Source organism: Mustela nigripes, chromosome 8 (genome assembly GCF_022355385.1).
Source record: "Mustela nigripes isolate SB6536 chromosome 8, MUSNIG.SB6536, whole genome shotgun sequence".
Taxonomy (NCBI): Eukaryota; Metazoa; Chordata; class Mammalia; order Carnivora; family Mustelidae; genus Mustela; species Mustela nigripes.
The window spans coordinates 5,249,310-5,260,553 of NC_081564.1; the positions used below are offsets into that span (position 1 = coordinate 5,249,310).

At 62.0% G+C, this 11,244-nt stretch overlaps 1 protein-coding gene across 21 annotated transcripts in view; it reads left to right on the plus strand.

The window, feature by feature from the left end:
* Positions 1-7,050, plus strand: part of NCOR2 (nuclear receptor corepressor 2) — a 177,496-nt gene extending 170,446 nt beyond the window's left edge. For 13 of the 21 annotated variants that reach the window (XM_059408208.1, XM_059408212.1, XM_059408204.1 and 10 more), the window contains 5 exons: positions 74-222; positions 996-1,049; positions 3,883-4,104; positions 5,123-5,302; positions 5,892-7,050. In XM_059408208.1, coding sequence (XP_059264191.1) covers positions 74-222; positions 996-1,049; positions 3,883-4,104; positions 5,123-5,302; positions 5,892-6,073 — 787 coding nt within the window. In that variant the 3' untranslated portion in view covers positions 6,074-7,050. The remainder of the gene's footprint in view (positions 1-73; positions 223-995; positions 1,050-3,882; positions 4,105-5,122; positions 5,303-5,891) is intronic. The other 8 variants (XM_059408218.1, XM_059408219.1, XM_059408220.1 and 5 more) reach the window with 4 other exon arrangements.
* The last annotated feature ends 4,194 nt before the right edge of the window (positions 7,051-11,244 follow it).

The window sequence follows — 11,244 nt, forward strand, 5'->3', positions numbered from 1 at the left end:
ATGAGTGCCCCATCGTCAAAGGTGTGCAAGCTCAGCCCTGAGCAGACTGACCTGGGGTATCTGATCTTCGCAGCAGGATGGGCTCCAAGTCTCCAGGCAACACCAGCCAGCCTCCGGCCTTCTTCAGCAAACTGACCGAGAGCAACTCTGCCATGGTCAAGTCCAAGAAACAGGAGATCAATAAGAAGCTGAACACGCACAACCGGAATGAGCCAGAGTACAGTAAGCAGCACCCCTCCCCCAGGAAGCTGGCGCCCCTACGGGGCTGGGCGCCGACACCGGGCGAGAACCCACAGGGTATTTTATAAAGCCAGTGCACCCGCCGACACCTCTCCCCCTGGCCCTTCACCCCATGTTCGCTGAGCCCCTTGGGGGCTCCTCCTGCGCTTCTCGGTGTTGGGCACACGGGGGGCACACAGTGAGTGCTCGCAGGAGTGGTTCTCGCTCAGCCTCCGCACTGGGTGCTGGGGACTGGGGTCCTGCCCACCCCAGGGCCCTTTGTGTCCCCAGCTCACATTGATTTGTGATTTTTCATTGTATTTGTGATTTTTCCCTCATTTATGTGGCTACTGGATGTCAGTCCTAACTCTGCTTCCCACGCCCAGTGCAGTGGCCCGCACATAGCACGGGAAGCACAGATCCTAGCACAGAGGAGCCTGCCGCAGTCCCCGGCTGGGACTCATTAGCCGCGGCGAGACTGGGGGTGTCACAGAGGCTTTTCGGAAGCTTCCCAGGGCTGGAGCTGCAACCTTACAGATAGTCCCCAGCCTGGCCTGGTTAGCTCCAGAGCCCTGCCAAGTGCAGTCCGTGGGCCCGGAGGTCGGGAGCCCCAGCAAGCTGGTTAGAAAAGCACACTCCCCAGGCCTGCCCCCGCCCTACGGAGTCTGTGTGCGCTGATGCACTTTGCTTAGACGGGGGGAGGGCAGGGGCATGTGACTTTCTGGGACCTGTGGGCCCCTAAGTCTTACCCTAAATCTTGTCACCCGCCCCTCCAGATATCGGCCAGCCCGGGACAGAGATCTTCAACATGCCTGCCATCACCGGAGCAGGTAACTGTCCAGCCCGGGCTCCAGGCCACCAGCCCCATCCCCACTCTCCTGGTCCCCCCCCTCCTGGCTGCACGCTGGGGAGATTGGGCTGCTGTGTGGAATCTGAAAGGACACTCAGGGAGTGTGGCCTGGGAGGTCACCGGGACCTCAGCCTAGCCACAGTCCTGCGGACTGAGACCTTTCTTAGTTCAAGTGTGTCCTTCCCTCTGGACTCCACAAACCCAGCAGCAGGGACATAGACTCGCACGGAAGGCTGGGGAGGCTTTGCAAAGGGTCTGCGTTGGAATCACATGCCAGGGCCTCCCGGTGTGCTTGGTACAGAATCAGGGGCACACACAACTGTCTGGAAACACCAGCTCCCCGCCGGGGCTTCCGGTGGAGGTCTGAGTGTGGGCGGGGAGCGTGGGCGCGGGCTTTGTACGCGGGTTTCTCTCGGGGTCCACGTGAGCGCTTTTACAGAGAGGACATTTGATTTATTCAAAAATTCGAAGCAGCTGAGGGAACGCCAGAGCTGGAATAGGGACATGGGTGAAAACCCACAGGCCTGCCGTGACGTTTGGGATGTGGGGGACCCTCGGGGCTGGGTCCCCAGCCGCCAGTAGGGGCCACAGTGTGTGTTTCTCTTGCTCCTTGGAAGGCTTCAGGGCCTGGCCTCCTGTGTGAAGAGACTGAGCGCAGAGCAGAGCCGGGGCTGGGGTCCCCGTGGGCAGCCCTGCGTGGGAGGGGTGGGGGGTGCCGGGGTCATTTGCAGGGCTGTGTCCTTTGTGCCCTGGGCCTTTGGTGGGGGTCCAAGGCCAGAGGAGCAGAGGGCAGCCGGGCTAGCCTTCCCAGGGGCCATCGGGACCTCAAGACCTGGGAAAAGCGGTGAGCAAAAGACAACCACTGGATTTTATCAAAGGGTCATCAGGGCCTCCAAGTGGGGGTCTCGACCGGGGCTCGCCCGCCTGTCTACCCAGACCTCAGCAGAGAGGAAACAGTTTGGTCGAACCAATGACATGGTTAGAAATGAAAGTTTCTGGCACGTTGCCATTCGTGATACGGGCCATGGACACACAGGTGCATCTGTCCGTAGAAGTTCATGCAGCGCTGCCATGAAGATCTGTGCTAGATCCCGTTCCGCTTCCCTGTAAGCAGTCGGCACACACGCGCTGGCGTCCCCACGTCCTGGTCTCTGCGCTCAGCCCCCGTCCGACTTTGCCTTTGTAACTGGAGGCGGTCGAGCTTCCTTCCCGCCTGGCCCGGTCCAGTCGCGCCCCCGTGACCTCGGGTGGAAGGCTCAGAAACATCTGGGATCGCTAGATGCTGGTCTACCAAGGAACCGCCACGGCCTGTCCCCGTCACGTCATAGTTTCCACTCCGCATTGTTTTCTTTGTGTGGAGGAGCACGAGTGCTTTTTTTTTTTTTTTCCCCCGCCAGTGCTCACCCCTGCTGGAAATACTACTTCTTCTTGAGAGACATGGCTTTCTTTTTTTCCTCTTTTTATTTATTTTTTTTGAAGTGCCGGTGAAAAGTGGCCAAGACACACCTCCAGAGGTGGCGAGAGTGTGTCCCTGGCTGTGACCAAGTTTGAAGCTACAAGGAAGAAAAGAGAAACAACACTGGGAGCACACGGTTGCCCAGAATGTGCCAGAAATGTGGTTTCCAACCACGGAGAAGCCGCCCGCCCGTGGAGTTCACGGACGAACCAGGGCAGGGACAGGGAGCCCCGCCCACCGGCCCCCCGCTATTCCTGCACCCCCTGGGGCGCAGTTCTGAAAATCCGTGCACACGTAGCCTGAGGACGGCAGGCAGAGGGGGCTTGAGCGTTGTGGGCAAGGTCTGGTTTAGCAAAAATGTAGAGAAGAGACGCGTCCCCGGGTCTGCCAGAGTTCGCAGAAGGATCCCCAAGAAAACGAGAAAGGGACAGAAACCCTTGGTGGATGAAAAGGGGTGAATTCACGTGGCTGTGATGTAGCGGGGGTCTGCAGGCGTCTGCGGGGACCAGTCTGAATTTGGCCGCTTGGCGAAGAGGTGGCCGGGCTGGGGGCGGTCACGCGAGTGTCTCTAGCTCTGCCCTGTCCCCCCGCACGCACCGTAACTGCATGGCTATGACCCCCACCTCACCGTCCCGTCTCTGCACCTCTCTCTCCTCGCGGCTCCCGGGCGGGGGAGAGGCTGGGGCAGGAGAGTTAGGCCCAGAGTGGGGAGTGGGGGGGCATGGGGGGCTGCGGGGGCTGAGGGCCCTAGACCTCATGGGGGTCCCCTTCCCTCCCGGAGTCTCTTCCTCAGCCCCCACCAGCCCCAGGGACCCATGCCCAGGACGGAGCTCTGGCTTGAACCTGGTTTCCCAGCTGTGTCTCCCCAAACAGGGCGTCCCCTCCTCTGACTTCCGCCCCCGACACACACACACACACACACACACACACACACACTCTCTCTCTCTCTCTCTCTCTCTCTCTCTCTCTCTCTTTTTCCCGACTCCCTCTTCAAGGCCATTTGGAATTTTTAGAGAGGAGTAGCCCCAGCTGGGATTGCGGGGCCGGGTGGCAGGGCCGGGGCATTGCGGGGGAGGCTTCTGAGTTCCCCGAGGGCAGAGCCGGAGAGACATGGAGAGTGGTCATCTCGCCCCCCAGCCCCCCACACCCCAGGGCCTGAGTCCGAGGGGGCCCCCGGCCCGCCCCGTCAGCAAGCCGCAGGAGAGTAAGGGGGACAGGGAAATGAAGAAACATGTTGCTTTGCCGAAATGTGCTCACTGTGTATTCTCTCTTCCCCTCCCCTCCCCCGGCTTCTCTCTCCCTCCCCCTGTTGTCCCCCCGGCCCCTCCTGGCCCCTGTGTGTGTGTCTCTCTCCCAGGCCTCATGACCTGCAGAAGCCAGGCGGTGCAGGAGCATACCAGCACCAACATGGGGCTGGAGGCCATTATTAGAAAGGCGCTCATGGGTAAATATGATCAGTGGGAGGAGCCCCCGCTCAGCGCCAATGCTTTTAACCCTCTGACTGCCAGTGCCAGCCTGCCCGCCACTATACCCATAACCGCTGCTGACGGACGGAGCGAACACGCACTCACCTCGCCAGGTCTGCAGGCCTCCCCCGCCTCGGTCCTCCAGCCCCGCCCGCCCCGTCTGTCCCCACCCCAGTGTCCTTAATCTTGTGCCTCCGCGTTCCTCTGACCGACCCCCTCCAGCTTTGGAGCTTGTGACTTTATTTTTGTGCGTGTTTGGCGTGGGTCTGGAGTCGGCTCTCCCCATCGGGGCGGGCGCGGCCCCGGCCCTCCCCTTGCCCACTAGGTACAAAGGAGCTGCTGCTTTTCTAAAAACACTCACTGCCTTCCTCCCCTGCTGGACACAGGTCCCCCGGGAGGCCCTCGTCTGGGCCGGCTGCATGTCTCCTTGGAGGAGATCAGGCTAGCGTGAGGACCCACCTCTGTGTGGATCAGGGGGTCCCTTCCCGGCAGCCAGGCCTGTGGGGCCCACATCTGCGGGGGCCGTCGTGTGGGACCTTGGCTGGCCTGGGACCTGATGGGGAGGACACCGTGTCTGTGTGTGAGCCTCAAAGTCCAAGGAGTCAGGGAAAGCCGAGGGGCCAGCCCCCTCCCTGCCGCAGTTCCCGGGTCCGTGCTCTGCGTGTCTGAGCATGGAGACCTCGGGCCCATTTGTCTGACCTAGACAGTCTGGTCCCAGGAAGTTTCTGGACTTAGTGGGAGCCTAGGCCTGGCCTCACGGGTCCTGGCTTCTCTGCAGAGGGCTCAGGCTTCCCAGCCGGATCATAGTCCTGGGACAATGGTCAGGGTCAAGCCAGAGCCCCAAGGCTTCATGCTCAGGGTATCGGCCCATGGGTGGGTAGGCGGGCCTCAGGGCAGCCTGAGGGGTCTTTGAAAGTAGCTCAGGCCACTCCCCTCGTAGAAACCCACGTCCAGAATCAGGCCCAGGGCTGGACCTGTCCATCTGGTCGACCTCCTCAGCATCCCGGCAGGGCTGAGCTGCTGTCATCCCCCTCGGTGGGGGCCCAGGAGGCAGGCAGCCCGGGCCGCACCCACCCCGCTCTCACCGTGCGCGTGCTGTCTTCACCGTCCAACGTGGCCCTTTCCCTGCAGGTGGTGGCGGGAAGGCCAAAGTCTCTGGCAGACCCAGCAGCCGAAAAGCCAAGTCCCCGGCCCCGGGCCTGGCGTCTGGGGACCGGCCACCCTCGGTCTCCTCAGTGCACTCGGAGGGGGACTGTAACCGCCGGACGCCGCTCACCAACCGCGTGTGGGAGGACCGGCCTTCGTCTGCAGGTGGGTGTGGGGGGGCGGGGGTGTCTTGCTGGCTATCAGCCTGCCAGGTGCACTGGGGCTCGGGGGCCGGGGCAGGGGGTGGGGGCTGCCTGAGCACCTACTGTGTGCCGAGTGTGTGGTCTGGCCTCGTCTGAGAGAACTGATGTGGGTTCAGGAGAGCCCTGAGCCGAGAGGCAAGGAGACCCCCTACGGGTCTAGGCCCCAGGTGGCCGGAGCACGGTATCCGTGAGCAGAGACGAGCAAGGGTATTTTGTTGTTTTTTAAAAAAATTTTACTTATTTACTTGAGTGAGAGAGAAAGAGCATGAGAGGGGAGAGGGTCAGAGAGAGAAGCAGACTCCCTGCTGAGCAGGGGGCCCGATGCGGGACTCGATCCCGGGACTCCAGGGAGGGGGGATCATGACCTGGGTTGAAACCAACTGAGCCACCAGGAGCCTGGGGCAGTCTTGAGGAAGCTCACAGGAGTTAGGAGGAATTGGGATGGTGCCAGGCTGGGGGTAGGGGGAGACACAAGGCTCAGGCTCAGTCCCCAGGGTGGTAGACAGGTGGGCCCGGAGGCCTCTGACCGTCTCTCCTGGTCTCTCCGGCAGGTTCCACACCATTTCCCTACAACCCCCTGATCATGCGGCTGCAGGCGGGTGTCATGGCCTCCCCGCCCCCACCGGGCCTCCCCGCGGGCAGCGGGCCCCTCGCTGGGCCCCACCATGCCTGGGACGAGGAGCCCAAGCCGCTGCTCTGCTCGCAGTACGAGACGCTCTCCGACAGCGAGTGACTGTCAGAACGGGGTGGGGGGCGGCGCCAGGGCCCAGCGAGTGGCCAGAGCGGCTGGGCAAGGAGCGGGGCGGCCACCGACTCCCCCCACCGAGGAAGGAGCCCCCGAGTCTGCCTGCGCGCCCATCCGTCCGTCCGTCCAGAGCCGGCATCCTCGCCTGTCTAAAGCCTTAACTACGACTCCCGCCCCGGGCTGGTCCTGTGCAGTGACCTTACTCAGGGGATGTTTACCTGGTGCTCGGGTGGGGAGGGGCCAGGGAGGGGGCGCGGCGGTGTGTGGCGGCCACACGCACGCAGCCGGGGCGGCCAGGGACCCAAAGCAGGATGGCCACGCACCTCCCACGCCACTGCCTCCCCCCTTAACACATTTGGAACCAAAGTCGAAACTGAGCTAGCAGCCCCCGCACCCTCCCTCCGTCCCCATTCCGCTTCTCGCTCTGGACAGACGGACGCGGGCCCTGTCCAGCCCCCAGCGCTCTCGTCTTGGTCTCCACGGACTGCCCCAGTCAACGAGACTGCTGGAAACCCAGCTGGGCCGGATGGGCGGGCGAAAGGGCCGGGTGCGGTCTGGGGCGAGCAGACGCTCCGAGGAACTGGACTGTTTGTCTCACACGGCGCTGCCGCAGCGGTGGGAAGGAAAGGCAGGTGTAAATGATGTATTGGTTTACAGGGTATATTTTTGATACCTTCAATGAATTAATTCAGATGTTTTACGCAAGGAAGGACTTTACCCAGTGTTATTGCTGCTGTGCTTTCGATCTCTGCTTACCGTTCAAAAGGTGTGTGCAGGCCGCCAGGCAGTGACCCCATCATCCGCAGGACTGAGGGGGGCGGGGCTGTGGCTCGCGAGCACCCCCCCTCCCTCCCTTCCTTGGGCAGAATGAATTTGATGGGTACTCTGTGACCGCCATCTGCGCACGGCGGGGGCATTCTGTCATTTACACACGTTGTTCTCATTAAAAAGCGAATTATACTCAAGTTACCAAGGCTGCTTTTCTCCCTCAGCCTGGGCAGCCCGGAGGGCAGGCGACTGGGGCCTCGGGGGCAGCGGGAGTGCAACCCGGAGGGGCAAGGGAATATCCCCCCGAAACGCCCCAGACGTGTCCCCCTGCAGGCGAGGACTTCCGGCCGCAGTAAGAAGGTCTCCATGAGGGGATCAAACAGTCACACCCACGGCGGGAGTATCCGATGTTCGTGCCCGTGAGCGGACGGTATAGAGTGGCACACCTGGTTCGGGCCTCTGACATGCACATCTGGAGGGGGGCAGGTGTTGCGCATTCAAGCCCCTGGGGAGGGTTTCCCGCCTTCACACCCACGGAGAGAGCATCACGGTCCTGTGCAAGACAGTCACCGCCAACTCATAATCGTTGAGCACTTTTCCTTCCACTCCTGCCAACGTTGTGTTCAGAAAGAGACCCTTTGCCGCTCTGCTCGCTTTGAATCGAGGCAGAAGAGAGAACAAGCCACACCTGCCTGGGTCTTGGAACAGCCGTCCCGGTGCAGCTTCCCGCAGTTTTGGCGGAAAGGCGCCCCGCGCTTCGCCTCCCGCGTTCCTTACAAGCAGAACCTGGGTGTCAGAGAGGCCGAGGTCCTTGGCCACAGACAGAAGCTGTTCTTGGGTTGGCTCTGGGCGCCGACAGCCTCACTGTGACCCCTCACCGATGGCCACTTCATCTCTCACCACGACCTGTGCCGTGTCCTCCAGACTCTCGCACGGTCCTGGGTCACGGGTGTGAATGTCAGCCCGCACTGCCCGGCTGGGTGCCTGACTCTAGGGGATGGTCAGGAGTCCCTCCGCCCACCGTCCTGTCTGCAGGCCCGGCACGTGTGTGGGTGTGTGCTGCGGGCCCTCAGGGGGGCCTGCGGACAGCTTCCCTGTCAGGGTTCCTGCCCCCTGCTCTGGCCTGGCCTCAGGGCCCCCTGCAGCCAAGAGCCAAATAGCCAGCTGTCTGTCGGTCACTGGCCTGAATGTGGACTTCGTGCCCACCCGCTCCTGAAGCAGAAGTCCGAGAACCTCCAGCCCAGCAGAGCCAGGGTTGCCCCTCCTTGTGGCGGAGGGGCCGTGAACTTGGGTCCCTCTCAGGCCCCATCTGCAGAGAGCCTGCCCGGTGTGTGCACAGCTGGCAGGCGGGAGGAAGGCCTGTGGGAAGGCCTCCAGCTGCCATGCCCAGTCCGGGGTCTGCTCTTGGGGGCGGCCCTGGCTCTCTGGGACCTTGGACCCCTTGGGAGCTCTGAGTTCGGGAGGTGGGCTCTCTGCCCCTCGTGGGGGTCTAGGTCTAAAGGGAAGCTCACAAGATCTGGAGGTAGGCTAAGCCTGGCGGTCATGGTTCTGGAATCCACCCTGTCCCTCAGCCTCTCGGCCTGGGGTGCTGGCGCCTTGGCCCACCGAGGGACAGACACCTCCAAATACCCAGAGAGGGGCCTTGCGTGGCCCAGGCAGCCGGCTCACAGGCCGATGCATCAGGCCAGGCCCCTGGGCTGAAGTACTGAGGCCGGCAGGCAGGTGGCAGTGTCGGGCCAGCAAAGGGCCCTGTCCTGGCTGTGGCCTCCCTCCACCAGGGGTGTAGGCCAGCCCCCCATCTGGACCCCAGGATGGGGAGGCTCTTTTGGTCACACCAGCCACCAGGGTTGGGCCACACAGGCTGGTGCCACCCAGGATCCCGTGGCACCTCCCTCGGCCACAGTTAGACCAGACTGATCTGAAGTGGGGCCCAAGTTTCAGCCCACGTGGTCCTTTCCACCAGCCTCCTGTCTCCGTGGCCTCAGGGCTGACACCACCTAGCACCTCTGTCTGTCTTCCTCTGCGGGCCAGTGGCCCTGACCCAGCACGGGGGGTTTGCAGTTGTAGGGAGAGCTCACGTCCACCCTATGTTCCAGCCTCGACCAACCAGTCCACAACTCCCAAAGAGTTCATTCCATCCCTGTCCTATTTGCTCTTCTCACGTCTCCATCTTTGAAACCGAGGTCTATGCTGTTCCCCAGATGCTTATCTCCCTGGAAAACTCCTACACATACATCAAAACCCAGCTGGGACAGTGCCTCTTCTAAGAACTTCTACCTCACCATCTCTCTCCTCTGAGTCTCTGATAACACACTGCAAGCTACCCACGTCCCGGATCAGACAGACCCCCTCAAGTCTTCCGCTGCTGCCCTGTCGCTGACTGAGCTCTCCTTGTGATGGTGTTGGGCTGAACGGACTCTGTGAAGAGCAGATCCAACAGAAAACCAGCATGTGGTCTCTAAAGTGAAGGGCATGTGATCTGTTAAGTGAAGGGCGGTTGTTGGCAAAGGTCCACGTGTCTTAGGACATTGGGAAGTTGGCTAACTCCACATTCCCGGGCCCCGCTTAGAGAATATGAATATGAATCTGTAGGTCTAGGATTCGGCTTGAGAATCTGAGAATCAGCCCTAGTATTTCTGATGGAGTGGTCTGCAGCCCTTAGGATGGTGGCGGTTGGGGCGGGGGGTGATGCCCAAGGTTAGAGCTTGATCCTCATTGAGAACCTAGTTCCTCCATCTAGCCAGGAGGCCTCCAGTTGGGGCACACATGGTAGACGGAGACCCGGCCTGGAGAGCTGCCGCCCACAGGGAGGGCAGGGACCGACTTCTCCCCAAGGCACCGGGCTTGGCTCAGGACAAGCCTTCCCGGGGCTGGGGGACGCAGACCCTGTGATAACTGGACTGGAGCAGTCAGAGTGGCTTCCTGGAGGTGGTAGCTCTTGGGGGGGCGAGGGGAGGATGGGCTGCATGGAGGGAGCCTGTGTGGGAGGGGAGACCCAGCCAGGGACGTTTGGGAGGCCAGGGTGGCCGCATGTAAGTCCGTGTAGGGGCCCAGCGTTCTCTGAGAAGAAATGAGCCCAACAAGGTAATTTGCTGGTTTTCTGACATTGGGCGATGTTAGTTTGCAAGCATGTTAGACGGATATAGAGAGAGAAGCCACTGAGACCGGTGGGGGGAGGGCTTCCTGGCCATCCTGTCCTTGAGAAGGCGAAGGAAGCCCATCACGCGGGTGGGTCCTCCAGGGAGCCCGGGGGTCCAGCGACCGTGGGACAGACCAGCGGCCGGGTCCTGCTTCCTCATCAGCCTTTCTCCCCAGCAGCCGCCCGGAGTCCCCGTGAGGATGCACGGACCAGGCTTCCCGAAGATGGAGCAAGTGCTCCGAGCCCTTGCTGGCTGCTCTCATCCCTCCTACGCTGGGGAGCCGGGGATGGGACTGCGTGGAGTCCAGACGACGGGGACACCTGGCTGGAGTTGGGTGGGCTGGGGGGGTGGGGCGCTGAGTTTGATTCGAGGCTGTGAACCTGGAGACAGCAGGAGTGACCACAGCAGGGGGTCAGCAGGGGGGTTTGGGGCCGAGTGAAGTGTTTCTGCCTGGGGTGGGGGCAGCCCTGCCCCCAGGACGGCTCCCGGTCGGGCTCAGCTGTGGCAGAGGCTCGACAAGCACCAAATCTCCCCTCCCACAGCCTGGGACACAAAAGCGTGTGCCCATCTGGCAGATGCTTAGAGACTGGGCCTGGACACCTGCCCCTTTGGGGGCTTCCTAGTGCGGCTGCATCCTGGGTACCTGGAGGCCAGGGTGAGGTAGAAGGGCCTTGGCAGCTGCGCTCCGGTCTCTCCATCTTGGGGTGAAAATCCCAAGAATCTAGATGAAACTGGCATCTCTTCTGCCTGGCCTCCAGGTCTTCTGGTTCCCAGGAAAACCAGGGTGCACTTGGGGGCCTTCCGGGCAGCCGCCCTCGCTCTCCCAGGCGGGGCCTCACGGAGCCCCCTGGAGACAGGGCGCAGTCGGGGACTCGAACTTGTTGTGCTCTCCGGAGCCGTCCAGAAGAGCCCAGACGGAGGTGATGCCCGGAAAGAGAAGGGAGAGGCATGGTCTCAGTCCCCCGAGGGCAAGGACTCGTGCTAGGGGGGCCCAGGCAGGGGCCGGGAAGCCGCAGCTGGAGGCTCTCCTTCTTGGGCGACCCCAGGAGCACCTCCAAGGACGCCGGATTCATCGGCACCCTAAGTGCACAGGTCCAGAAGCCCAGCCCATTCTTCCTCCACGTCGTAGGAGATCAAGGTCGTGGTTGAAATGGAGCTTGTGCAGCTGGATTGATTATGTACGAATGATGTAATCCCCAGCACGCGTGTCTGCACAGAATCCCATCTCTAAATGGCCTGAGTTGTCAGGTC